General features: G+C 34.9%; 2 protein-coding genes across 9 annotated transcripts; both read left to right on the top strand.

Annotated features, from left to right (window-relative positions):
* The first annotated feature begins 96 nt into the window (after positions 1-96).
* On the top strand, positions 97-2,010 carry LOC108339817 (uncharacterized). The gene is made up of 3 exons (XM_017577032.2): positions 97-256; positions 418-600; positions 1,548-2,010. The coding sequence occupies exons 2-3, from the start codon at positions 418-420 to the stop codon at positions 1,941-1,943; spliced, it is 579 nt and encodes a 192-aa protein (XP_017432521.1). The 5' UTR covers positions 97-256; the 3' UTR covers positions 1,944-2,010.
* Positions 2,011-4,473: 2,463 nt separating this feature from the next.
* On the top strand, positions 4,474-26,921 carry LOC108340242 (TATA-binding protein-associated factor BTAF1). 8 transcript variants are annotated; one of them, XM_052877366.1, is made up of 30 exons: positions 4,479-4,646; positions 6,004-6,189; positions 6,276-6,370; positions 6,880-7,094; positions 7,622-7,676; positions 8,220-8,301; positions 8,860-9,194; positions 9,541-9,649; positions 9,779-10,373; positions 10,562-10,694; positions 10,890-10,958; positions 11,783-11,994; positions 12,629-12,848; positions 12,983-13,156; positions 14,505-14,930; positions 15,013-15,244; positions 15,335-15,447; positions 15,578-15,697; positions 15,782-16,246; positions 19,695-20,233; positions 20,602-21,094; positions 21,171-21,239; positions 23,646-23,750; positions 23,828-24,055; positions 24,135-24,398; positions 24,474-24,523; positions 24,707-24,816; positions 24,914-24,996; positions 25,803-26,015; positions 26,397-26,921. In XM_052877366.1, the coding sequence occupies exons 2-30, from the start codon at positions 6,141-6,143 to the stop codon at positions 26,565-26,567; spliced, it is 6,024 nt and encodes a 2,007-aa protein (XP_052733326.1). In that variant the 5' UTR covers positions 4,479-4,646; positions 6,004-6,140; the 3' UTR covers positions 26,568-26,921. The 8 variants fall into 8 exon arrangements, with proteins under 8 accessions (XP_052733329.1, XP_052733327.1, XP_052733326.1 ...); XM_052877363.1 differs by adding an exon at positions 5,361-5,444 and having other exon boundaries at positions 15,013-15,447; XM_052877365.1 differs by having other exon boundaries at positions 6,098-6,189; positions 15,013-15,447.
* The last annotated feature ends 146 nt before the right edge of the window (positions 26,922-27,067 follow it).

The raw sequence follows: 27,067 nt of genomic DNA, 5'->3' as shown, positions 1-27,067 counted from the left end.
AATACTAAAATAAAAATATAACCAAATCATATATATTTATTTATTATTTCTTAAAAATAGAATAAGGAAGGAACTGCAAAAAATAAAATAAAATAAAGGGAAAAAAGAAAAGTGTTACATTATCGTCGTCCATCGGTTAATCCCTAACTTTTGACGCTGTCTTTCGACTCGCACACTCTGCCGCCTCCTTTTCGCCGGCGATTTTCTCTGTTCCGACACCGGAATCCCCCGGCCATCACTTCGACCGCAGTCTCCGGTTCGTTCTCATTCTCCTTCCCTCTTTCTTCATCTTGTTTAATTTCTTGTTCCCCGCACCGCGTGATCTATCATTGGTTGCGGTCTGCATTTTGTTATGGAATCAGAAAAGTCTAACACTGTCTGCACTTGTTCTCGTCGGCGACTTGATTTGAGGTACAGATGAGTTGCTCTTCCGGAACAGTATTATCAGTATGTGCATCACTCTCTTCTCCGCTGCCTCCGTCTCGCACGCCCAATTCCAATTCCAATTTGCTTTCGTTTTCATGGCTTTCTTCATTTTCCTCTTTAACTTTGAGTGCATCTCGCTCCGCTAAAAACCCTTCCAATCCCTCACGCTCCCAGGTAACAAAAGTCCTCTCCCACTTTTCTATTTTTTATTATTTATTTATTTGTATGTATTAAATACTACCAGAGTTTAATCAAGGAATACGAATCATTGCTCTTCCTCTTCAGTAATCAATATTGTCATGTCCTCTCTCTTCGGTTAACTATTAAATTTAATTTCCCCATTCATAATCTGTCAGTCTGTTGATGTCACAGAAGAAAAGGGTGAGATGAGTTTGGAATTAATACATACATTTTTTTCATCTCTCTGTGAGATACTAAAACTGCTGTAAAAGATAAGAGATGAAGAATGAATAATTAAAGGATGTAGTGATAGTATTATTTCGTCAACATGAAAATAGTAGAGTCTTCAGCAGTGTTATGATTACAGAAATATTCCAAAACAAGTAACATTATAAAATCGGGCGGATGAATTTTCCATCTCCAAGTAAAACTATTTTGATCCCCAGAAAATTCCCTAATTCTCCCTTTGGGTTTCAATTCTCACATTAAATTTTTGTTTTGGCTATTCAAAACTCTGGAGACGATTTTTTTTACTAATAAATAGATACTCAAACTCATTCCATTGTGTTATTTTTCTCTGTCAAAGCATCCAATTTCTAAATTTTCGTTTGTAATTGAACTTCCCAATGAAATTCTTAACATTCATAATTATCCACTTTACTTATTTCTCTTGCCTCATCCTTTCTCTCATACCCATTCCAATTTATCTTCTAAGTTTGCCCTTACGTTGATTGTATCTGCGTGACAGTCTCCTCCTCTTGGAATTGAGTAATACAACAAGCTTATTTTAGAATATTGTTGTTGTTAGAATTAACCAATGAAAGACATTGTAGAAGGAGCACCCTGAAACTTCTGTTGGGGGTTGTGAATTGTGAAATATGAACATTTGGCATGAAGTAAAACAATTTATGCTCTAAATATTTTTCTCTTAACATGTGTAGGATTCTTTCATTCGAGCTGCCTATACCCGAAGATCTCGTGGTGAAGCTGCAAAGAAGCCAAGCAGGAAATCATGGAAGCAAAGGACAGATATGTACATGAGACCATTCTTGTTAAATGTTTTCTTCTCAAAAAGATTTATTCATGCAAAAGTGGTACACCGTGGAACAAGCAAAGTCATATGTGTTGCTACCACAAACGCTAAGGATCTTCGAAACTCCCTTCCATCCTTGATAGATCATGACGCATGTAGAGTAGTTGGAAGGCTTATTGCCGAGCGATCAATGGAAGCTGATGTATTTGCAGTGGCGTATGAACCCAGAAAGGATGAAAGAATTGAAGGTAGACTAGGGATCGTTCTTGATACAATTAAGGAAAACGGGATTATTTTTATTTGACCTCATTTTGAACTACTAGTAGTGTAACAGATATTATTTGATTGTTTATGGTTCATTTCTGCATTAATTTGCTAGTTGATGAATTAAAATTTTGTTATTCTTTTGTTAGATATCTATAACAATCTATTACAATATATACAAACAAACGACCACTAAATTTACCCATCCACCCCATTTAAATCTTTGACACTGTGTTAAATTTTTAGGTTTTTCTGTATAATCACGGCTCTTCTGTCCATTACCCAATCTATATAAGAGTGTATTAGTTTTAGTTGAATAAAGTTTAATTAAATTATAAATGATTTAATCAAGTTGAATAGAGTGACCCATCAATATCCTCAATAAAATTTAACTCACACTTTAAATAAAAAACTATAAATCAAATTATGCATTAAAAATCTAACATTGAATATATAATAACATTAAAAAATATATAAAAAATTTACACACATGTTACTTTAATATTTTAAATTAAAATTTATGTTTCAATTGATTAAGTTGTTAAATCTGTGACTGAACATTTAATATTTTAACATTTAAGTATTAGTGACTTTAGTTATTATGCACATAATATATTATACTGGCAAAAAGAGTATATAAATATATGTTTGATTTATACATTGAAAGATATATGTTTGAATAAAACTAAACAAAAGTACATGAACTTGACATGTTTTTAGGTTACAAACCTATGCAAAACAGAAATAGAAGAAATAATTTTGGAAACTATCAAAACAAGTAAGACGTCTTCAGAAATTTATATCAAGAACAAAATGGATAATGATAATATGTCCATGGTTAATATTCGAAGATTATGAAACCACTGAACGATACACAATAGTAAGAAGTTTATAATACGTTTTCAATAAAAGATATACTAAAAACAAATTGTGTAATTGAATCACCCGCAATAATATTAAAAAAATCAAATTAATTAAAACTTGACATGCTTTTAGACAACAAATATAGGGTAAAACAAATAGTCAATACAATTTAACGAAGAATTAATTAAAATAATTAAATTAAAAAGTTAATTATAATGAACAGTATTTTTGCATATTCATGAAAAAGCTTTATTTTTTCAAAAAGTATTTCGCATTTTGTAAAATATTTTTTTTTTCAAAATTGTCTAAAATTTTTATTTATAGATTATATAGATGTACAATACTTTATTCATTTTAAAAAATCATATCATAATGCATTATAATTTGTTTATATATATATATAAAATAAATAATTATACAATTATTTCATGCTTTTTCACACGTTTCATCCTGATATTTCAAAATAACAAAAAAAAGTAGTTAGATTTTACGCAATAAATAATTATATTAAAATAAAACAACGAACATACTAATTAGGTCATTATTTTATATGGAAGTCTGTTATTATTATTATATTTCTTTATCTTTTCTTGAAAGTTCCATCATTAAAAGTACTTTTTAACAAAATTTTATCTCACAATATAAATATTTATTATGTAAAGTATTAATTATAAGACTTAATTGCACTTTTTTGTTCTTTAATTTGGTTGAAAATGAAAAAAGAAAAAAGGTAATTCTTATTTTTTGTTTGATTGGTTCTTCAATTTTAAAAAATTAACAAATTATAGAAATTTCGTTGTATTAATATATTTATACACGTGTTTTAAAATTATCATATATCAAAGTTATTGTCGTGTGCATGTGATAATAATCTTATATATAATATTACAAGGGAGGTGTTACTGTCATATCTATATTTTATTTAGTTTTCATATATAAAATTTTGATTTTTTTTTAAATTAAAGAACATTGTTTGTATCTAAAATGAGATGAAATTAATAAATTAAACTTAATTGTAACTTATATATATATATATATATATATATATATATATATATAAAAGTTGGAATTAAACTTACTTATTAATTTAATAACACTTTTTAAGAAGATAACACTCTTTACTTTTAAACAGAATTAAGTTAAAATTTTATATATAAGACTAAATTAAATATAAATCAAAATTAAAATTAAATTAAGTTAAAATTTTAAATATAAAACTAAATTAAATATAAAACATGGTTACTGACATAATAATAAAACAATATCAATAAAAAATAAAATAAAAACTGATATGTATGTTACTGATGTTTTAACAGAAAAAATCTAATTACATCATTTTTAAAACAAGATAACTTAATTGTTCCAAACAAGGATTATAAGTTTTTTTTTTAATATTTTAAATTAATTAATCGAGAAAAAGTGTAATTAAGTCTATTAAAACATAGTTGAAAATTAATCTGTTTTACAGTTGCAAAAAAGAAATAATCTTATTTGTAAAATTATATATATATATATATATATATATATATATATATATATATAATTTTAATGGTTAACCGATTACTGGTCTGGTTGATAGCAAATCTGGGTCACAAATCGACGACAGGGAACTATGTGCAAAAAATGAGACCAGACATCTTTTATTTATTTTATTTGTCAAAAATAAAAATAAAAAACTAGGAACTGCACAAATAAAAATAAAAAAGGGAAAATGTGAAAGTGGTTCATAACACACTTTCTCTCGTCCTCTCTCGACTAATCCCTAGCTATTGACGGACTCTCTATCTCGACTCGCACACTCTGCCGCCTTCTGTTCACCGGCGGTTTTCTCTGCTCCGGCGCCGGAATCCACCGACGATCACTGAGACCGTAGCCTCTGGTTCGTTCTCATTCTCTATCTCTCCTTCCCTCTTCCTTCATCTTGTTCAATTTCGTGTCCGCCGCACCCGTGATCTATTATTGCTTGCTGTCTGCATTTTGGTACCGAATCAGAAAATAGGTTTTCACTGTTATTTTCTCAATTATCTGGCATTCGAATCCCACATTCAGGGTTGTTGAATCTTTTAACACTGCATAATACAATGGTGCTTTATCAACGAATCGAAACTCACGATTTGCTTGTTTTGTTTCGATTTTTCTTTCATTATTTACACTCTCACGTCTTCCGCAATCCATTTTTACTCGCATTTGCTCGCCGAACTAGCTCTCTTCTTTTTGCACGTAATGACCGTTTAGTCGAGACCACCTTATAATGCCAGAGAGAAAAAACCAATCCATTTTACGGTGGATGAAATGCGTATAAAGGTAGAAGATTAAGGGCCGCAACAAAAACTAATCTGGCTGCAAGTTGGGCATTTGCTCATGTGTTATTATTACGTTACTGCTATTACTGTCACCTCTATTTTATTAAAGAAGAATTTCCTTTTTATTAGCAAAGACTAACATAAAGGACGGTGGGGTAGCAAAGACTAACATAAAGGACGGTGGGGAGGGTAGCGTATACTAGCGCAGTTTAAAATTAGAAGCATATAGTAAGTCACAGAAGTTAGAAGTTCTAATGAAGTAATTTAGATCATTTATACTTTTATGTCAGATTACCCCGAAAACAACCATGAAGAGAGCACCGAAGCGATGTCACAAACCATATCCTACCCTCATTACAAATTAAGCAGCCAAGGTACGCCTTCGAAGATATGGGCAGTACTTTATGTCCATGTGCACCATAAAACTGAACATTTTGACTCAATATTGTGTCTGTATACTTGCTAAAGTCAAATCCTTAACGGTGCTTTGTGGGATTCTGTTGAAAGCACTAATGCCCGACTGAAATTGCTGCTGCAGAACCCAAAGGTATGGACATGCATCAAGGATGACTCTATCCACGGTCTGGTTGTTGCATGGTTTCTACATTGTAACAATCCTGGGTCGTATTATAATCTCCCTCTGTTTGCATATGGATGTAAACAGAGTCACTCAATGTTAACCAAGAGGCTCTACTATATTGTTTTGTGAATTATCCATATTTCCAACAAGTTATTTTGTATTATTCCTATCAAATATTACTATCAGGTAGAGTCTGTAGTTATTTGGAAAATTGCAAATAAAATATTGGCTTTTACATGATGTTAAGTGTTGTCTATTCCTAGGAATTACTACAGAGTGTGGCTTGATGTTACCAAAGTTATTTGTGCCTTTTATAATATTCATATTTAATGGTAACTTATATGTGGATGCAGATTGCTGAAAGTTAGAAAGTACTTTGATGCATTGTTGCAAAAAGGTTCTATCCATGCTTTTATTCGATAGCATATTTTTTGGTTGGTACTGTAGATTATAGGCCAAGGGAGCAAATAAGCATTTGGAATGATTTGCCATGGCCCAGCAGTCATCTAGGCTCCAGCGTTTGCTTACTCTCCTGGATAGTATCCTTCACAATTTCCTTATTTTTACATTTACTTAACCCTTTATTTAGTTTTTTCCTGAATTTTCTTTAACCAAACTTTTAAAGCTGGGTCAACCCAAGCTACAAGGTTGACCGCTGCTCGTCAGATAGGGGACATTGCAAAATCACACCCTCAAGACTTGACCAGTCTTCTCAAGAAGGTATCAGTTTTGCTAAAATTCTATTCATACTATTTTTCTGTAATATGTTTCATTATACTGTCTTCATTAGTAATGTACTTGTACCTTTTCATCTCTGTTTCTCTGCTATCAAAAACATTTTGTTGGTGGATGACTCTATGTTTAAATATTGAGATATGAAACCATTTCTTGACCTGCTTTTGATGGTTCAAGCTTTTTGAATAGTTTTTTGACATGCTTTTTAGCCTCTTTCGTGAAGTAAACGAGATTGAAGTTCTTAATGTTTGCTTGCTGCTTCTTTTTTTAATAATTTTATTTAAAATAAAATTTCATCACAAGGTTATATGATTGCCTGCTTTTGTAATACGAGTAGGTTAATGCTGAAACAACATCTAATAACTTGATTTAATTTGGTTTCAGCGTGTTTTGAAAGCTGTACAAGATAATCATTAAATACTTATGGTTGTTTCTTTTATTTAATGTTGATAACAATAATGGGCATTAACACCCTTTTTTCATGTGATGCTTAGGTTTCTCAATATCTCCGCAGTAAAAATTGGGATACACGAGTTGCGGCTGCTCATGCAATTGGATCAATTGCTGAGAATGTTAAGCACATAAGTTTGACTGAACTTTTTGCTTCTGTTTTATCACAAATGAGTGAGAATGGGATATCTTGTAGCATTGAGGATCTGTGTGCATGGCCATATTTACAATCAAAAATTACAGGAAGTGCATTCAGAAGGTTGTAAAAAGAATGATTCTTTGACAGTTTTCTTTTGTTGCATAAAAATATTTCTATTTGAGAAAATAAAGAAGTACAGGTAAGGGGAGTAATCCTTCAACATCAAAGAGAAAAATAATAAAAAACAAAAAACAGGCAGTGCTCGCCAGGCTGCCCAATTCTTTGCTTATAAAAACTAGAAATATCTTGAAACAGCTGTGGGCTGAATACTGAAGAGAGGAATAAGCAAAATTATATGAAAAAGGTTCAAGGGCTAAAAGACATCTTTAGAACTTTTGGCTTTGTACTTCAGTGTGTTGGACCAAAGAATTGCACTTAAACTGTACAATGACTGAGTTTTAGGCCAAAGTTCTTACCCAAACCTGTGTACCAAACTACAAAAATCTTTTCCAAATTAAAATGCATCTAGGGAGTACCATGAACTGAAAAGTTAAGACTTGATATGGATTGAAAAATAGTTTTTCCCTGCTTCTATTATGATGAATACATTTTATTTGGATGATATTAACGCTATCCCTTGATGGCAGCTTTGATATGAACAAGGTGCTTGAATTTGGTGCCTTACTTGCATCAGGGGGCCAGGTAGATCAATATACTCTCCCTCTCACACAAATTTTTATCACTTGTTGTCGATATGTTAGGATTTAAAAATACCATATTAATTGCAGACAGAAGAAATGTAAATGGTCTAGGAGTAAGGACACTAGAAGGAATGTGAAAAAGTACTTCTCTACTTTGTACAACTTTTATAAATCTAAATCTGTTTCTTCCCTCTAATAATTGATACTAGACTTGATTGTGATCTAAATTTTCAGCAAAAAAGATCAAGCACCAAACTACAGCTTATTTTTGCAAAATACCAAAGAATTGCATCCTTCCTTCCAATGGTTTTCATAAATATTTTTAGTGAATATTGTAATGTGATTACATTATATTGGAATTAGATGTTTCAAGATACTACATTTGTTATGAAATTATAAAAGAAGTTTTTAATTGCCATCACGTTCTCATAGAGGCAGCCTATAAATGTTCTTTTATGTTTTATTTTCAATTCCTTTTGAGGTTTTCTATTGTCTTGATTGCATGTGCAGCTATTGCATAAATATTTGTCTTGTTCCATTTCAGGAATATGATATTGGAAATGATAGTATAAAGAACCCAAAGGAGCGATTGGTTCGACAGAAGCAAAATCTTCGACGTCGTTTAGGTTAGTAAGAATGCCTAATGGTGTAGTGTGCCATTGGCCAGGAAGTGCTATTGAAAGGATGACTAATAAATAAGTTGTTGATTGCTAAATTTGTATGGCATATGCTAACTCACTATCTGCGCTAGTTGATGTAAATGGACAAATGTTGAGAAGTTGATTTGGTGACAATTGTATTATGAGGTTTACTAAAGGAGTACCTGCCATATATTTTCAATGCTTTGATGCTCCTTTTACTTTTCCCATCTAAAGGAGTTGAAACAAGGCATTGATTTACTTTCCATTCGCTTAGGAGTCTATTTGTTCAAGTGCTTTTTTTAATTTAAAACATGCTTACTTATTTGTTGATTATGTTCATATAAAGCTTAAGCATATAAAAAAGCAATTGAAGGTCGTTATATAGAAGCTAAATAGAGTAGCTTATTCAAATCACACTCAAAGAAAACTATATCATTGAATTCTGACCTTCCCCATGCCAAATTTATACTAATGCACCCTAAGTTTATGTGCTCCTGATTCTTATGTGCTCCTGATTCTTGAAGCTCCTCTCGATTAATGTAGGTTTGGATGTCTGTGAACAATTTATGGATATCAGTGATGTAATAAGAGACGAAGATCTTATGGTGTCCAAATCAGACCCACATCTGAATGGGATTGATCGTAGAGTTTTTACTTCTTGTTCTGCACATAACATCCAGAAAATGGTTGCAAACATGGTTCCTAGTGTCAAATCGAAGTGGCCAAGTGCAAGAGAATTGAATCTTTTAAAGCGTAAAGCAAAAATAAACTCAAAGGACCAGACAAAAAGCTGGTGTGAAGATGGAGGTACAGAGGCATCAGGTGCTCAAAGTTTGACTCCAAAAGGCACATGTCCCGATTCACTGAATTACAGTAAGGTAGTGTTCTGTTTTTCTCGTCAGTTAAATGATAATTTTTGGCCTCTAGGGCATCCCTCTGATTTCATTGCACTCCTATAGTCATTGGTGGCAGCAAATAATTTTTAATAACTATTATAATTATTAAACTTTTATTGGTTGTTGTTATTGCTATTTGGGGTGCCATCCTATTGTCATTGTTGTATGATACAACCTTTTACACCTAAACAGGATAACAAGCTTTGGTCTGTTGGTGTCTTGGAAAATGCTATCCTAATCTCTGAATCGTTGATAAACTAGTAGATTATTTTTTGATCTCGTATGACAAAGTATGATTTGGAATTATTTTAATACATCATTTGTACAGGCATTCATGGATGTTAATCATGACGACGATGGCTTTGAGCATGATGGGGAAGGGCAATGGCCTTTCCACACTTTTGTTGAGCAACTTATTATAGATATGTTTGATCCTGGTAAACATTTCGCCCTTTGTCACTTTCTGTACTATTTGAAAAAAGAATGTTGATATTTATCTTCTGCTGTATTTTCACATTTGTTTATTTATTTTCTTTGAATGCTCATTTATCAAATGCTGTTGGCAGTTTGGGAGGTACGACATGGTAGTGTGATGGCACTGAGAGAGATTTTAGCACATCAAGGTGCTTCTGCTGGCGTATTTAAACCTGACTCACACTTGGGTGGAACCTTGTTTATTGAATTAGAAGACAAAAGTATACCAACCACATTGAAGAGAGAGAGGGAAATTGATTTAAATATGCAAGTTTCAGCTGATGAGTTCGATTCAAACTTGAAGAGGCCAAAACTTGAAGATGTGTCATCACCAACCTTTATGGATAGTGTGATGACTTGCAACAATATTACTTCTGAAACCCATGGATGCAATTTAACTTTGGATTACGAGAATGGGCAATTTAATGGTAATTCCAATGACATGGATCTGGAGTCTCACTCTGATGGCTCACGTGATGCATGCAAAGAGTCTGCCAGTATAACAGAACAGAAAGGTCATCTTGATGACAATCAGATGCCCTCCGGAAATCTTATTGCGCTGAGAAATCTTCCTCAGAACTGTGAGCTGATGAACTCTGTTAAAGTGGCTAGAAGTTCCTGGCTTCAAAACTGTGAATTTCTTCAAGATTGTGTGATACGCTTTTTGTGCGTGTTGTCACTTGATCGGTATGATATTTTTTTTCTTTTATTTCTTTTAAGGCATGAACTAGATCCTGCTGAACTTCGGTTTATGTAACTGATTCCAAAGTACTGTAGTTCCATGTGCTATTGATGGCTCTTTTGTTAAATAGATACCTCAAATCTGTCACTTATTCTGCAAGTTTCTTTATTCATTTTTTGTTATTTTATTTCAGCTTTGGAGATTATGTATCTGATCAGGTTGTTGCTCCAGTGCGTGAAACCTGTGCACAGGCTTTAGGTGCTGCATTTAAGTATATGCATCCCGCACTAGTAAATGAAACATTGAACATATTGTTGAGAATGCAGGTAAACATTGTTTAATGCTGAAAATTACTTCCAGTTAATAATGTAATTTACAATGCTTAAAGATGCATTTTGCTTTTCAAATCATCTCTGTGCTTTTCCTCCCCTTGAAGCAATTTCTTCTTTTGATGGGTTTTGGTTTGTGTTCTCTTAGATTTGTTTTTAATCTTTATGCTTCTGTTGTTGCCTTTTGTTCAGTGTAGGCCAGAATGGGAGATTCGTCATGGCAGTCTTCTTGGTATAAAATATTTGGTTGCTGTGCGGCAGGTGCATATCTGTTTTCTGCCTATTTTCTGCCATTTATATTTGATACTCTGTCTCTCTCTATATTGGCACTGTTGTGTCATATCTGTTTCCTGCCCATTTTCTGCCATTTATATTTGATACTCTCTGTCTCTCTCTATATTGGCACTGTTGTCTCTCTCTATATTGGCAGTTGCATATCTGTTTTCTGCCTATTTTCTGCCATTTATATTTGATACTCTCTGTCTCTCTCTCTATATTGGCACTGTTGTGTCATATTTTATCATGTGCAGTCTATTAGATTTTGTGCAGTAATTATTTATAAAATACTGTGCATATAACTATGTTGTTTAAATTTTTCTACTGCCTCTTTTCCGAGTATAAAAGTTTGTTTCTTGTGAAGACCATCTAGGCTCTTCCTGCCACTGTCTCTGTGAAGACCCTCATCAACTTCAGTAGTAGTTAGTACCGGAGTGGAAAGCCTACACCATTTGACTCTAAAGAAAAAATATCTATATCAAGTGTAGGACTGATAGCAGGCTGATAAGATTTTGCCGTGTTCATTTTCAATTTGATAAACAAACTTCACACTACACTGCTAGAAAAACTTCAGACCAGAGCCCATCTGATTCTTATTTTGGTGTTTTTCTTAATTCAACGGTTGATGACAGTTGTAGGCATTGAGACTGAACATAATTGGTGTAGCGTGTTGTTCCATTTATGAAAACCTAGTAGTCTTTTCTTAATTGATGCGCTGCTTTGTTTTTTATTTCTTAAAATCTGAGAGAGGTTTTGCTTTGTTCCTTCTGGCTTTTGTTTTGCCTTGATGCGTCTTCTACTGATTCTAGGAAATGCTGTCTGATTTGCTCGGAGGAGTTCTTCCTGCCTGTAAATCTGGTTTGGAGGACCCAGATGATGATGTCCGGGCAGTTGCTGCTGATGCTTTAATACCTGCTGCATCTGCAATTGTTTCCTTGCAGGATCAAACATTGCATTCAATTGTGATGCTTTTATGGGATATATTGCTTGATTTGGATGATTTAAGTCCGTCCACCAGCAGGTATATTTTTGTATTTTCAATGACTGTAATATGGTTTATTTTTTAATGTATCCCAGATAGTATTTTATCTCCATAGACAGAAATAGGAAAATTATTAAATATGTTTTATATTTTTGGAATTACTGATTATTAAGAATTAAAAATTAATCAGTACTCTTATTTTTATATCATTACTCAATTGAATATGTTTTTGACAATAATCTTTCTTAAGGTATACAATAGCAGATGTATAACTATGGAATAAAAGTTATATGTAATTACCTTCTTAAAATAATATTCCTTGAACAAAAGGTAATGATAGTTTGCATGGGTTTAAAACATATTTAAACCTTTTTTCAATTGTCGTTTGGTAAACTAATGGCTTAAATTTGTTTGCAAGTAAATGTGATGCATTTATGCCGTGTTTTTTCTAATTAATTCTTTGAAGTAGCTGAATCAGAGTAGTCGCATGAATAAATGTTCATCATTTATTTTAGTTCAGAGACTATGCAGAGAATAAATGGTTTTTATAATTTCAAACAGAAGCTTACCTCTAATTCTAGGTTTTACACTATGGTTTACATTGTAGAGAGGCCAGACAATTGTTTTACAATGTTATATTAGTATTAATAATATGTTAATTTTCTGTTTGCAGTGTAATGAATCTACTGGCAGAAATCTATTCTCAAGAAGATATGGCGCCAAATATGTATGAAGTTTTGAGATTGGGAGACAAGGAAATGGAAAATGGAGGTGGTGGTGGTGATTGTGATGGAGAAGAAAATCCTTATGTGCTTTCAACATTGGCACAACGTTTGTGGCCCTTTATGAGGCATAGTATTACATCTGTTCGCTATTCTGCAATAAGGACTTTGGTATATATTTTCTTTCTTGATTTTTTGTGAAAAAAAATTTAATTTCATCTTATCAAATGTATTTATTAAATGGTTTCTTTCTGACAAGAGGTGGTACACGTGTTGATGTCTTGCCATGATTTTTCTATCTTCAGGAGAGGCTACTTGAAGCTGGATATAAAAGAAGCATGTCTGAGTTGTCTGGTGCTTCATTCTGGCCCTCTTCTATATTTGGAGATACCCTTAGAATCGTATTTCAGAATCTGCTATTGGAAACAAATGAAGATATTTTGCAATGTTCTGAGAGAGTTTGGAGTCTCCTTGTTCAGGTATATAAGGCCTAAAGAAGGTTTATTTCATCTGGTTTTACATTCTGTCAGTTTTTGTGACGGAGAAACAAACGTATTTTCAGGACTATATGTTGACTGTTAAATGAAATTAGTTTATATAGTTTCAGAAATCATGTACAGTACTATGTTAAAATAAGTAGTAAAATTACATGCGTGCACATCATGATCATTTATTTTTTTCCTCTCTTAGGCACTGTTTGGTTTTGAGGGCAGGAATTGAGATGATAGAAATAAAGAAATAAGTTGTAAATAGAGGATAATTAAGGAATAAGATTGAATTATATTTAGTTGTTTGGTATTGTATAAATAGATGAGAAATAAAGAGAGGATTTTAAAAGTTATGTAATTTCATTGGAGGTAAGGATAGAGGCAGAAAGATGAATAAAATTTGTGAGAAATATTACATTGGGTTTCACTATTATTTTATTTATATATTTTCGTTTCTTCTTCAACCAACCAAGGAAAACTAGTTTTTTCCCTCCATCTCTTTTTCCCTCTACTATACCGAACAGGGGGTTATAGAAGTGATAATTCTTATCGTAACCAGTTGTTATATGCTATATATGTTATTCTGTTATCCTAGCAACGTAGTCATGTTATACTTTTGAGCTACTATTGCAACAATCTCTTTCAAGCTGGAGCATATAATAAATCACCTTACCATGTTTCTTAGAACTGTAGCTAATCCTGGACCTCTAGGAGGCTTTGTAAATACATGTGCTAGCTGCCTGGTCATTTAAGTTGATAAAGCCACTAAAAATGCACCTTTACATGATATTTCTTGGATTAGACTACAATCCATCTCTATGTGTCTGATAATGGCCTGGTTTATTTCTGCTTATTTTTTTAAGTGTCTTTTAATAAAATAAACAGATTTCAATTTTTAAATGCGATTAATCTGCTTATTTTAAAAATATAAATTTTTCTGTTTTTTTAATAAGCACATTCTGTCTGGATAAATAAGTGTTTTTTTAGAATTTTTTATTTAAAGAACATTTAATTTAAGTTTGAATAGATAACTGTAACTTTGGTTGTTTATTGTCTTATATTTTTTCATCAAAGTATTTTATGTTGAAAGTTTGCTTTGTTTCATGTAAATCTTTCCACTGCTTTATGTATCTAGTCAATCATCGTTGTGGTGTTATAAATGTTCACAGTGGTCCATTTTTCTGTAGAATTTTCTGCTCACCTCTTCCTTTGTCTACGCCCTAAAAAGTAACTCCTTAGTTTTCCACCTTAGGTCGTGGTTGTTTAAATTTTACATACCTGTATTGAATTGATATCTCTACTTTCTAATCCAACTAGATGTCTGCCTTATTAATCGTAGTGTTCTATGGAGGACTTGGAGATTGCTGCAAGTTTTTACGGGGCTTCTTGGATTGAACTTGCATCTACACCATTTGGATCAGCATTAGATGCCTCAAAGATGTACTGGCCTGTTGCTTTTCCACGAAAAAGTCAAATTAGAGCAGCTGCTAAAATGAGAGCTGCAAAAATTGAAAATGAATTTGGTATGGAATTTAGTCTTGATTCTATTAAAGGATCTATTCCACAAGATAGAAATGGAGATGTTCCTATGAATTCTGTTAAGATAGTTGTCGGTGCTGATGTGGACACATCTGTTACTCATACCCGAGTAGTTACAGCAACTGCTTTGGGATATTTTGCTTCTAAGCTGCCAGTGGGTTCTTTAAAATATGTGATTGATCCACTATGGAGCTCTCTAACCTCTTTCTCTGGTGTCCAACGCCAGGTAGGTATTTGTGTACAGAAATATACAGCTAAGCAAACTTCAGCCTTCCCTACCTGCCATTAATTTTTCCTATTGTATTTAGGTTGCATCTATGGTACTTATTTCTTGGTTCAAGGAAATTAAGCTCAAGAATTCGTCCAAAAACCTTGATGGTATCCCTGGTGCCGTCAAAGGTTGGTTGCTGGACTTATTAGCATGTTCTGACCCAGCATTCCCAACAAAAGATTCACTTCTTCCTTATGCTGAGCTTTCCAGAACTTATGCAAAGATGCGCAGTGAGGCTGGTCAATTACTAAATGTAGTCAAGTCTTCTGGTATGTTTGATGAGTTATTGACAACAACACAAATTGAGTTGGACCGCTTGAGTGTGGATGACGCTATTGGTTTTGCTTCAAAAATTCCAGCTTTGTGTAATGATAGTTCTGCAAATGAGTTCTTGGCAAAGAACATCATGGATGATATTGAATCCTCCAAACAGAGACTCTTGACAACTTCTGGATATTTAAAATGCGTTCAGGTATACTTAAAAATTTATTACTTTGAACTTTCTTTAAGTGGTTCGTATTACATGATTGGTATTTCATGTGTTTTAAGTTGTCGTCAATGATTTTGACTTCCTTATTTATGGTTCATCTGATGATTTGCAGAGCAACTTGCATGTTACAGTCACATCTGCAGTTGCAGCTGCCGTTGTCTGGATGTCTGAATTTCCTACACGACTTACACCAATCATTTTACCTTTGATGGCTTCTATCAGACGAGAGCAGGTGTTGGTTTAGCCTTTTCTGTTTATCTTTTGCTTGTTTACATGTTTAATTTATTGATATTTGATAAAATGACATAACTTTCAGGAGGAAATACTCCAAATGAAGTCTGCTGAGGCCCTTGCTGAGCTAATGTATCACTGTGTTGCGCGTAAACCTTGCCCCAATGATAAATTAATTAAGAATATATGTAGTTTAACTTGCATGGATCCCTCTGAGACCCCTCAAGCCAAATCCCTTTGTACCATTGAGAGTATTGATGATCAGGGTCTTCTGTCTTTTAGAACTCCTGTTAGCAAACAGAAGTCAAAGGTCCATGTGCTAGCTGGTGAAGATCGTTCCAAGGTGGAGGGATTTTTAAGTAGACGAGGATCTGAGCTATCATTGAGGCTTCTATGTGAAAAGTTTGGTGCGTCATTATTTGATAAGCTTCCTAAGCTGTGGGATTGCCTTACTGAAGTTCTTAAACCTATAGAGGACACCAAGGAAAAGCAAGTTACTGTGTCTATTGAGTCTGTTAGTGATCCTCAGACCTTGATTAACAATATCCAGGTTGGCATTTAAAATTTTATCCGTGTTTTTGGTTCATCAAATGTAAAATTTTGCATCACTGGCTGCGAATGAATTAGTTGGACTGCAGTATCAGAAAATGGGATTAAATTGTCAAAAGAATGTCTTTCTCTCAGCATTTGGATACTGTTTTAATTTTTTCTTGTAATGTAGGATTGAACAGTTGAAGATAAGACACAAATGCAATGGATTTTCTTATTTTTCATAATATTGCCCCATCTGTAGGCTTTAAATAAAAGACTTACAGATTTATAGTTGTTGAAGATGCTTGAGTGGGTGATTTCCATCATCAGGAATATGCATATATGTATATGTGTGTGTGTGTGTGTGTATTAGCAAAAAGTGTATACACGAAAGATGTCAGGACAAGTTTAGACTATGGGAACCTGTATCTGTTAGACTTTTCAGACTGCCTAAAAAACGTCTTTTATAAAGATTTACAGGACTACTTTTCTGACTGCAGATGGAAATAGTTAATTCTCAACATTATTTCACTGACAGCCGATACAGCTTGTCCTTTCTTAACAAAATGATTTACAAAAGTCATTTCTTGAGACTGAATTAATCTCTCCCCTGTACTTTTTATGTCATGAATTTTCTTTATGCCTGCAATTATGTAGAATATGAAAGCATGTTACAAAATTTTGGTGGTGCCCATGATTATGTAAACACCAGTGAACCAGAGCATTATGGTGATAGACGTGCAAATATACTAGTTGAGATCTAGGGGGGCTCCAAATGTGCATTTTCTATAAGCACATTGTTAGGACCCGGAGGGTTTATGAAAGGAAAAAGATAGTAGAGAAATAAATATGAGTACTTAACTGTTGAGCAGTTAAGGGGCCGGGAAAAGGTCTATAAAAAGGATCTCTTTTGCAGTTACAAGTAGACAGTTTTTACCTTTGAGTTTGTAGACCGGTTCAGACCTGGTGGAAGAGGTTAAGCTCCTAGATTTTCCTAGTTTTATTCTTGATTCTTTGATGTGAATACAGTTCAATTCATTACCATTTCTTGTTGTGAGTTTTACTGAGGTGTGTGAGTGAGTTAGAAAGTTAAGATTCTTACCTAGTTTCCTAACAAAGTGGTCCGACCTGCCGGATTCAAATCGGGGGAGAACAAGATGGACGGGAAGTTACATGCTCTGGAGAACCGAATTGAAGGAAGAATGAACGGGGTGGAAGGACGATTGGAGCATATTGAAATGACCGTGGATGGTTTGAAGGCGGAATCAGCAGCGAATCGTCAAGATTCTATTGCGATGAGCAAAGACATCCAAGAACTGATGAGGATCATGGGCGCGCGAACCAAACAGACAGAAGATAACTCCGACGGGAGCCAGGGGTCGGTCAATGGCCAACGGAGGGACAAGGTGGAGAGAGAGAGAGATGGGGAACAAGCGGAGGGGCAACTCAATTGGCGGCGAAAGGTGGAGTTACCCACCTTTGAAGGACCGGACCCTCTGAATTGGATTAATCGGGCAGAAAAGTTCTTTGAAATTCAGAAAGTAGCAGAGGCGGAGAAGGTCGAACTGGCGTATCTTAGCATGGAAGGGAGCGCCGGCTACTGGTTTAAGTTCTGGGAAGAGAAAGCGAGCAACCGCTCGTGGGAGGGGCTCAAGGAGGCTTTGTTGATCAGGTTTGAGTCGTAATCAAGGGGGGATTTTTGAGAGGATGGCGGCGATAAGACAAGCAGGCACCGTGGAGGAGTATGTGCGGGATTTCGAAGCGCTGGTCGGACAGACGAAGGCGTTTTCGGATGACCAGCTATTGGGATATTTTCTAGCGGGCCTAAGAGAGGAACTGCGGTGTCAAATTCGGCCACACGATCCGCGAAATCTGATGGCGGCAATGAGGAATGCACGGGATGTCGAGGAGGCTTTACGTGGGTTAGGTCTGAGTGGGTGGACAACGCCCAAGAATTTCCAATCATGGGGTCGAATGACGGGAGGAGGAGCGGGGGTAGTGAGAACCAAACCGGCAAGGAGTAACCCAGGGAGAAATGCCGCAACCGAGAGCGTCGGATCAGTGAGACGAGACAGCGCGGCAGGGAGTAGTTCGGCGAGAGGAGGAAGCCCAATGGGAAGTGATAGTAGAGGAAGGAACTCGCGAAACCTTCCCTACCCAGAATTTCTGTAACAAAGGGAAGAAGGGAGGTGTTTTAGATGTGGGGAGGCCTTCAGCCCTGGGCACCAATGCCCTGAGAAGAGTTTACGGGTAGTGTTATTAGCAGAAGATGAAGAGGAGGAGGTCGAAGCAGAGCCACAACGAAGGGAGCTATCGGTTTTTTCGGCCAACAGATTTGCAGATGGAGGGGCCATCTTGCTGGCCAACCAAGGTATTGGATAGAAGGATCCAACAGCAAGGGGAGGACAGGCGGGAGTAGGTTCTAGTTGAATGGCAAGCAGGAGGGGAGGATAGTGCAACTTGGGAAGACTAGATAACAATGCCAAAGCATTTTCCAGAGTTCAACCCTGGGGACAAGGTTGATCTTCAGGGGGGAGTAATGTTAGGACCTGGAGGGTTTATGAAAGGAGAAAGATAGTAGAGAAATAAAGATGAGTACTTCACTGTTGAGCAGTTAAGGGGGCGGGAAAAGGTTTATAAAAAGGACCTCTTTTGTAGTTACAAGTAGACAGTTTTTACCTTTGAGTTTGTAGACCGGTTCAGACCTGGTGGAGGAGGTTAAGCTCCTAGATTTTCCTAGTTTTATTCTTGATTCTTTGATGTGAAATCAGTTCAATTCATTACCATTTCTTGTTGTGAGTTTTACTGAGGTGTGTGAGTGAGTTAGAAAGTTAGGATTCTTACCTAGATTCCTAACACACATGCAGAAGAACACTTTTCTGTTAGCTGAATATATTTATTTTTTTATTGCTGCGTGTGGAAAGCGGTTTTGGTATTGAAATTTCTAAGAACCATGACTATGATTACACCCTTGCCTTAATGAACTCTTGAATTATATCTAGCTTACGTTGTTTGCTGAATTGAAGTTTTTGAACATTATTTTGGGTTCCTAAAGAGGTTGACTAACTAAAATAAGTACTCTGTTGATTATAAATCTATTAAAAAAATTTGCCAAGGTAAAATTCCTCGGAAATATTTGTTGTAAAGAACCTTTCTTCCTTTTGTTGGCATTACTACCTATATGACAAGGTGCAGAAAAAGTTCTAGTAATTTTTTTGGTTACATGTATTTAAACATTCTTAGAAAATGTTATCTCTCTCTAATTATGTATCGTTGTGTTTTATGTTGCAATGCAGTTCAATGGCTTCAAGTAGAAATATTGCCTGTTTGTTGGAGTCATAATACATTTTTTGCATTGATTGTTTACTAGTTCAATAATTCTTCCTCTTTATCTTTATTCATTTGTAACCCGTTTTTAGTGATTGCATATAGTATTCTGCTTAATATATGGCATGGTTTTCTTGTAGGTGGTGCGCTCTGTTGCTCCCGTGTTAAATGAGGAGTTGAAGCCAAAACTTTTGACGCTGCTCCCATGCATCTTCAAATGTGTTCAGCATTCTCATGTTGCTGTTAGATTAGCTGCTTCACGCTGCATCACTTCTCTGGCACAGTCAATGACTGTGAAAGTTATGGGAGCTGTGGTTGAAAATGCTATCCCAATGTTGGAAGATTCATCATCTGTTTATGCTCGACAAGGAGCAGGCATGTTGATTAGTTTTCTAGTTCAGGGGTTGGGTGTAGAGTTGGTCCCTTATGCTCCTCTATTGGTGGTTCCACTTCTGAGGTGTATGAGTGATTGTGATCAGTCTGTCAGACAGAGTGTGACTCATAGTTTTGCTGCTCTTGTTCCTTTACTTCCTTTGGCTCGAGGCCTTCCTCAACCAATTGGACTAGGGGAAGGTGTATCTAGAAATGCAGAAGATTTGCAGTTTTTAGAGCAACTGCTTGACAACTCTCATATTGAAGATTACAAGTTGTGCACTGAATTGAAAGTAACATTGAGGAGGTAAACTGGACTCACTTGGCTAATATTTCTTTGGAGAGGGGACGGTAGTTGAATATTCTAATTTGGAAAGTATGGTTTGATAGTGAAGTTGAGTGTTAATTTTTTGCATAACGCCTGCTGTTATGCATAAAAAAAGAAATTCTGTTTGAAGTCTAGCAAAGATGACAATTTGGAAGTGTTGTCATCCGAGACCCCATGCACTCTCCTAATTTATTTTTTCTCTAGTTACTTTGTTCATTCGAAACGTTTCAAGTATAATTATATTAGTTACTTTTTTCTCTATACCTTTTATATTTTAAAATTTGTGATCTATTAATTTTGCATTTACCTTTTATATTTTATTATTACCGTTGTTCTTGTGTTTTCAGGTATCAGCAGGAAGGCATAAATTGGTTAGCTTTTCTGAAACGTTTCAAGCTTCATGGAATTTTATGTGATGACATGGGACTTGGAAAGACACTTCAAGCATCAGCAATTGTGGCCTCTGATATAGCTGAGCATCGTAATACAATCGGGAATGAGGATCTTCTGGCATCTTTAATTATCTGCCCATCAACTCTTGTTGGGCACTGGGCCTTTGAGATAGAGAAGTATATTGATGTTTCTGTTATATCTAGTCTTCAATATGTTGGTTCTGCTCAGGAACGAATGCTTCTTCGAGATCAGTTCTGTAAGCATAATGTCATTATAACATCATATGATGTTGTTCGTAAAGATGTTGATTTTCTGGGACAGCTACTCTGGAATTACTGCATTTTAGATGAAGGGCATATAATAAAAAATGCCAAGTCTAAAGTTACACTTGCTGTAAAACAGTTGAAAGCCCAACACCGCTTGATTTTGAGTGGGACACCTATACAGGTTTGTGGTGAGTTTACATCTCATTTAAGTTACATTCTGTAACTACTAATCTGACAAATGTTACCCATTCTTGCAGAATAACATAATGGACTTGTGGTCCCTCTTCGATTTTCTGATGCCAGGCTTTCTCGGAACCGAGAGACAGGTACCTTTTTTGCTAATTGTTATTATATTTTATGTTGTTACAATAATATACTGCAACACATGCTTGGTTATGTTATAATTGGAGAACATGATATATTTGGTATGTTAGGGTCTATTGTTTTTTTGCTTGTCATTATAATTCATGTTGTTACAATATTACAACTGTGACCCTTGATTGTTTTTTTGTTATAGTTTTGGAAACATGGTACATTTGATATGCTAGGGTCTGAAGCTTTTAGCTGCTTGTCATGATAATTCATGTGCAGGTCAGAATCATGTGCAGTTCTTATACAAGTTGATATAGTTGACTGATAAGCATCTAAGCATTTGGTGAGCCCACTTTCAAAAAGGCCAACTTTTAAGGGGGAGAAACTAAACACTTAAATACTACGTGCTGAGCATCACATACTACTTTATGTGGGACATAGGCATTCACTAATTACGTGAGTCTCTATTATAGCACCACCCTTAAGAGCCAATGTTTTGGCTGCTTTCATCCTATGATGCTTTACTGAGTGACGCATCACAAACTTCCTTGTTGGTCAAAATTACCTATCGGAGCCCTTTCTGATATACAAGGAGTTCCAATACTAATTGATAAATACCCAAGCACGTCGGGAACCCACCCTCAAAAGCTATAGCCATTAAGGGCAATGATCAAATGCTTAAATGCTTCACCAAACTTTCTATATTAGTTGACTTGGGACTTAGACATCTCATAATACCAAATCCCTATCATTGACCAAATGAATTATATCCCTTGACATTATTTAAATGCATGTATTGAAGATTTCACATTGATTAGATATATGACTAAATTATATAATATATAAACTAATAAAACCTCACCTTACAAGTCGATTTTGTAAGATTGAGTTAGGTTCAAGCTCATCTTTCTAAGGTGGGGTTAAGATCTATCTTAGCGAGGTTTGTTAGGCCTATATCCCACTATCAATCCACATACAAATATCTAGTTGCTTACTCAGGATGTCTAGTTCTCAGTATGAGGATTGAAAATTCCATATCAGTTAATATTGTTAAATTATGCAAACTGGTTTTGTAGGATTGAGTTAGACTTAAAGATCACTTTTTAAGAGCTTGTTTAGATTAGCTCAAGTTGAACTTAAAAAATATTTCCCAGCTTAGTTTACTGTTTCAAACCCTCATCTGGGTTTAATTTTTTTGGGGGCACTGCCTTTGGAGACAACATATTTTATTCCATCGTCTATTAATTGCTATGTGATAGAAGTGAACATGTCATTACATGTCCTCAACCGAAGCCTAGCTGGAATGTCATTGACCACACAATGTCATTCATGCTTTTAATGAAATCTAGTATTACTAAATATGTTATGAATAAGTCTTTTTTTTTCATCATACTTGAATCAGATTAAAATCCAAATGGAAGCACAAAATTTGGGTGAGAAACTAGCTTGGGAGATGCTTTCTCTGCTCTCATAATATTGTACATAGGTTTCCCTTAGTTAGGGATATTCAACCTTATTTCCCTAAATATCTACAACTTAAAAAGGAGTAATTACAATAAATAGTCCTCTTATATCACTTAATATATCTCAAAAGTCTAACCTGAGTATCCTAATGTCTATCACACGGGGAATGAAGAAGTTTACTAACCATGCTTAACAAAATAAGGGGGATCCCTTAATATATCTCAAAGTCTAACCTGAGTATCCTAATGACTATCACATGGGGAATGAAGAAGTTTACTAACCATGCTTAGCAAAATAAATGTCTGGTGTTGTTCTAGATAAGTAATTTAGCTTCCTAACCAACCTTCAATATCTCCCTGGTTTAGAATAGGATTCTTTTGGCATAGTAGAATCTGGATGTACAAGTATCAATTGGTCATATCCAACATACCAATTTCTTGTATAATATTGTGCACATTTCCTGAGACATGACTTCCCTTGAGGGATCCCTAATTCCGAAGATGCTTGCCTTCCCAATTATTTATAATTAAATGAAAGCATGATGCGGTAGTGGGCCTCTTCAGTGTTCATACCTGAATCCCTAAAGTATCTATGGGGGTTTTATGGATAGAATATCACCATTCTTGGGCCTCTCTACTTAGCCGTTTAATCATTTGCATTGATTTGGTACTTGACATTGGCTTTGTCCTTTTTGGTTTTTGTTTATCTCACACAGTAACACTCCTTCCCCTCACCAAAGAGCCATGTAACCAATGTACTATAAAACAATGTTCATTCAAATTTGTAAATTTCCCTCGTGATATTGTGTCCGTTTATCATATTTAGTTGAGTTTCTTTAGCATATTGTAGCCATCTAGCTCCTATTTTTTTTTCTTAATGTTAGTACTTTCTCTACCAAGCACCAATGCATTTGAGTTTTTTAATTGTTTTCACAATATTTAATGTGGCTTTAACAGTTCCAAGCTGCATATGGAAAACCACTTTTAGCTGCAAGAGATCCAAAATGCTCTGCTAAGGATGCTGAAGCAGGAGTACTGGCTATGGAGGCATTGCATAAGCAGGTGATTTTCTCTTCTATCATTATTAAACTTCAATTGTTTTTTCTTGCGTTCTAATTGGATGTACTTTTGTCTTCTAGGTAATGCCTTTCCTCCTTCGTAGAACAAAGGATGAAGTCTTGTCTGATCTGCCAGAGAAAATAATTCAAGACAGATACTGTGATTTGAGCCCTGTACAATATAAACTTTACGAGCAGTTTTCTGGTTCTCGTGTAAAACAAGAAATGTCATCTATTGTAACAACGAATGAGTCTGCTGCACCAGAAGGAAGTGGCACTTCTACTAAAGCGTCTTCACATGTCTTCCAGGCAATTGTATTTCTTCAATTATTAGTTAATTACTGTCCCTTCTATTTTTTAACACCCAGAAATACATTCCATGTTCCAGGCACTCCAATATTTGCTAAAACTCTGTAGTCATCCATTGCTTGTCACTGGTGAGAAGATTCCAGATTCACTTTCTCCCATCCTCTTAGAACTGTTTCCTGCTGGCTCTGATATTGTTTCAGAACTTCACAAACTCCATCACTCCCCAAAATTAGTTGCTCTTCATGAGATTCTAGAAGAATGTGGAATTGGAGTTGATAATTCCGGTTCTGAGGGTGCAGTTAACGTTGGGCAGCATAGGGTCTTGATATTTGCTCAACATAAGGTGATGGTTACGGTTTAGTTGGAGCTACCTTTTTTGTAAAGATTAATAAATGATTTACTGACTGTTTATTTGCAGGCTTTCCTGGATATAATTGAAAGAGATTTGTTTCAGACACACATGAAAAGGTTAGTTCCTGGACCTAATCATCCACCTAATAAATTTATGGTTGGATTCCCATTCTTGTTTGATTGCATTGAATGATTTTTTTGGTTATTGAACAGTTGCTGCTTGTTTATGCATGGAAATAAGATTCTTTTAGATGGGTGTATTTTATTCAGAGTTTTCATCTTGCGTATTTCTTGTGTCAGTGTCACATATTTGCGGTTGGATGGATCAGTTGCATCGGAAAAGCGATTTGAAATTGTCAAAGCTTTCAATTCAGACCCTACGATTGATGTTTTACTGCTTACAACGCATGGTAAAGTTTTTTGGCACACCTTAATCGATCTAACAATCAATTTTTCTTGTAGTTGTAGCTTAATATTTGGAAATTATATGAAATTCTCCATCTGCAGTCGGTGGGCTTGGTTTGAACCTGACATCTGCAGATACCCTTGTTTTTGTGGAGCATGACTGGAATCCAATGCGTGACCATCAGGTAATCATGATCCATTTGGTGATTTATTTGGGTTTTCTTTTCAGATCAAGACAGTTCTAATTGTCAGCATAGAATTTATATTAGCTGTAGGATTGGATTTCTTTCAACAGATTTTTAATCAGGTTTTTCAGGTTCAACTCTAATTGTACGTACTAGATAGTGACAATGTCACCTGTGTCTAGCTTTAGAGGCTTGTTTAAGATTAGATTGTGAAAAAATATTTTTTTTTAATTGAAAAATGATATTTGAAGTTGTTTTTAGCCAACTTTTGTCAAAAAGAGCAGGGTCCAAAAGTAATCCAATTGCAAATTTGTTCTGGAAGCAAATAGCAATAATAGCTTTTGAACATAATCACTTGTGATTGATGAGAGATAGTACGGGGTTAGATAGGATACTATTTTTTAAGAAAAATATATTAATTCCTTGTTAATGAAAAAAAAGTTAAAATCTTGTTCATGTATGGTTTCTGAGAGAAAAATATATTTTATATTAATAATATACTTGAAAACCTAAAAATTACTTTTATAAATAAAAGGATTTTCACAATTATGGCCGCCACATGCCAGATGTTTTCTATTTCTATAGAATCTCTGAAAAAGAAAATGGTTTATTTTTTCACAACCTTGTAGTAACTTATGAAAAGCTCAAGCTAACAGCTGTTAGTGGTATGGGTTTATACTGTCTTCTTGCGTGCCTTTCTATATTTAATGCCCAACAGCATGGAGCTTTTGTAATCTTGCTTTTGATAGGATGAAATTTCTAATATTTGTTTTTGTAATGTTACTGGTTATATTAATAACCTACAGGCTATGGATAGAGCACACAGGTTAGGTCAGAAAAAAGTAGTTAATGTCCATCGGCTAATAATGCGTGGTACTTTGGAAGAGAAAGTTATGAGTCTACAAAGATTCAAAGTGTCCGTGGCTAATGCTGTTATTAATGCTGAAAATGCTAGTATGAAAACAATGAATACAGATCAGTTGCTTGATTTATTTGCATCAGCAGAAACCTCCAAAAAGGTATGACTACTTGTTTTTAGCTAGTTTAGTACTCTAAATGCAGAATAGTAGATTTTGAATGAGTATGACTGGGTCAGTTATTTGGTGAAATGAAGATTGAGCACTATTATGTGTTTTTATTGTGTTTTTCTGTGATATATGTATTTCCTTGCAATTTTATGTTGCTAGAAGGTTAGCGTCACTTTATTTTATGGACGGGGGCTTTTGTCTCTGGCTAGGGTGTTGGAATTTGTATGCAACATTCTTGTGAGGTTTGAACCATTGTAATTTGAGAGAACTCCCTAATATACCAAATAACATGATTTTTTTGTTATTTGGGTGAATAGTAATTTACCTTATTTTATTTTTCTTTTCTGATGCTTTGGACTTGATCATTTATAGGGTGCTAATGCTGTAAAGAGTTCAGAGAACAATTCTGATGGAGACGCTAAATTAGTAGGCAGTGGGAAGAGATTGAAATCGATACTTGGCGGGTTGGAGGAGCTGTGGGATCAATCACAATATACAGAGGAGTACAATCTGAGTCAATTTTTAGCGAGGCTTAATGGCTAATACCCCAGATTCATTTCAGAGTCAGTGTACATATCCAAGAGTACAAATTTTGACATTGTAACATCATTTTTTTCTCCCCCATGCCCTTCAGTCATTTTTTGTCGTCACTTTTTGTACACCCCAGTTCTGGTATCTGCTCGTGTGCATGCAGACCAGGTAAATCAGAGTCTGTATTTACAGGGCATTGAGGATAGCGAGGTTTGAGTGGCTGGTGGAAGCTTGTGGTGGTGATATGTAGAGAAAAGTACCAGTGATGGCTTCAGGAGGGATGGAATAACATTTTTTGGATTTTGTATATATACACAGTCAATCCTAATTATAGTTATAATCGTTTCTAACATGAAATGATTTTCATTTTGCAATGTTCATTGGAAAGCTAGAAATACAAAATTACCAATACCTCAAATCTGCTATCGTCGTTATGCTAAGCCATTGTAGACAGCTACGGAAACGCATTTTTATTTGTGAAGAATTGATTAGGTTGGATGGTTTTTCGGCTA

The sequence above is a fragment of the Vigna angularis genome, chromosome 5 (assembly GCF_016808095.1).
Source record: "Vigna angularis cultivar LongXiaoDou No.4 chromosome 5, ASM1680809v1, whole genome shotgun sequence".
Lineage (NCBI taxonomy): Eukaryota > Viridiplantae > Streptophyta > Magnoliopsida > Fabales > Fabaceae > Vigna > Vigna angularis.
Note: the sequence above shows the minus strand (reverse complement) of the source record. Positions and strands in the feature narration are given on the sequence as shown.

Excerpts from the sequence above, each read along its gene's own strand:
- LOC108340242 (XM_052877365.1), top strand. The coding sequence starts at position 6,141 with ATGGCCCAGCAGTCATCTAGGCTCCAGCGTTTGCTTACTCTCCTGGAT. Across the intron at positions 7,677-8,219 it reads TACTTGCATCAGGGGGCCAG|GAATATGATATTGGAAATGA; the intron begins GTAGATCAATAT and ends GTTCCATTTCAG. Across the intron at positions 20,234-20,601 it reads TTGAAAGTAACATTGAGGAG|GTATCAGCAGGAAGGCATAA; the intron begins GTAAACTGGACT and ends TTGTGTTTTCAG.
- LOC108339817 (XM_017577032.2), top strand. The coding sequence starts at position 418 with ATGAGTTGCTCTTCCGGAACAGTATTATCAGTATGTGCATCACTCTCT. Across the intron at positions 601-1,547 it reads CCAATCCCTCACGCTCCCAG|GATTCTTTCATTCGAGCTGC; the intron begins GTAACAAAAGTC and ends TAACATGTGTAG.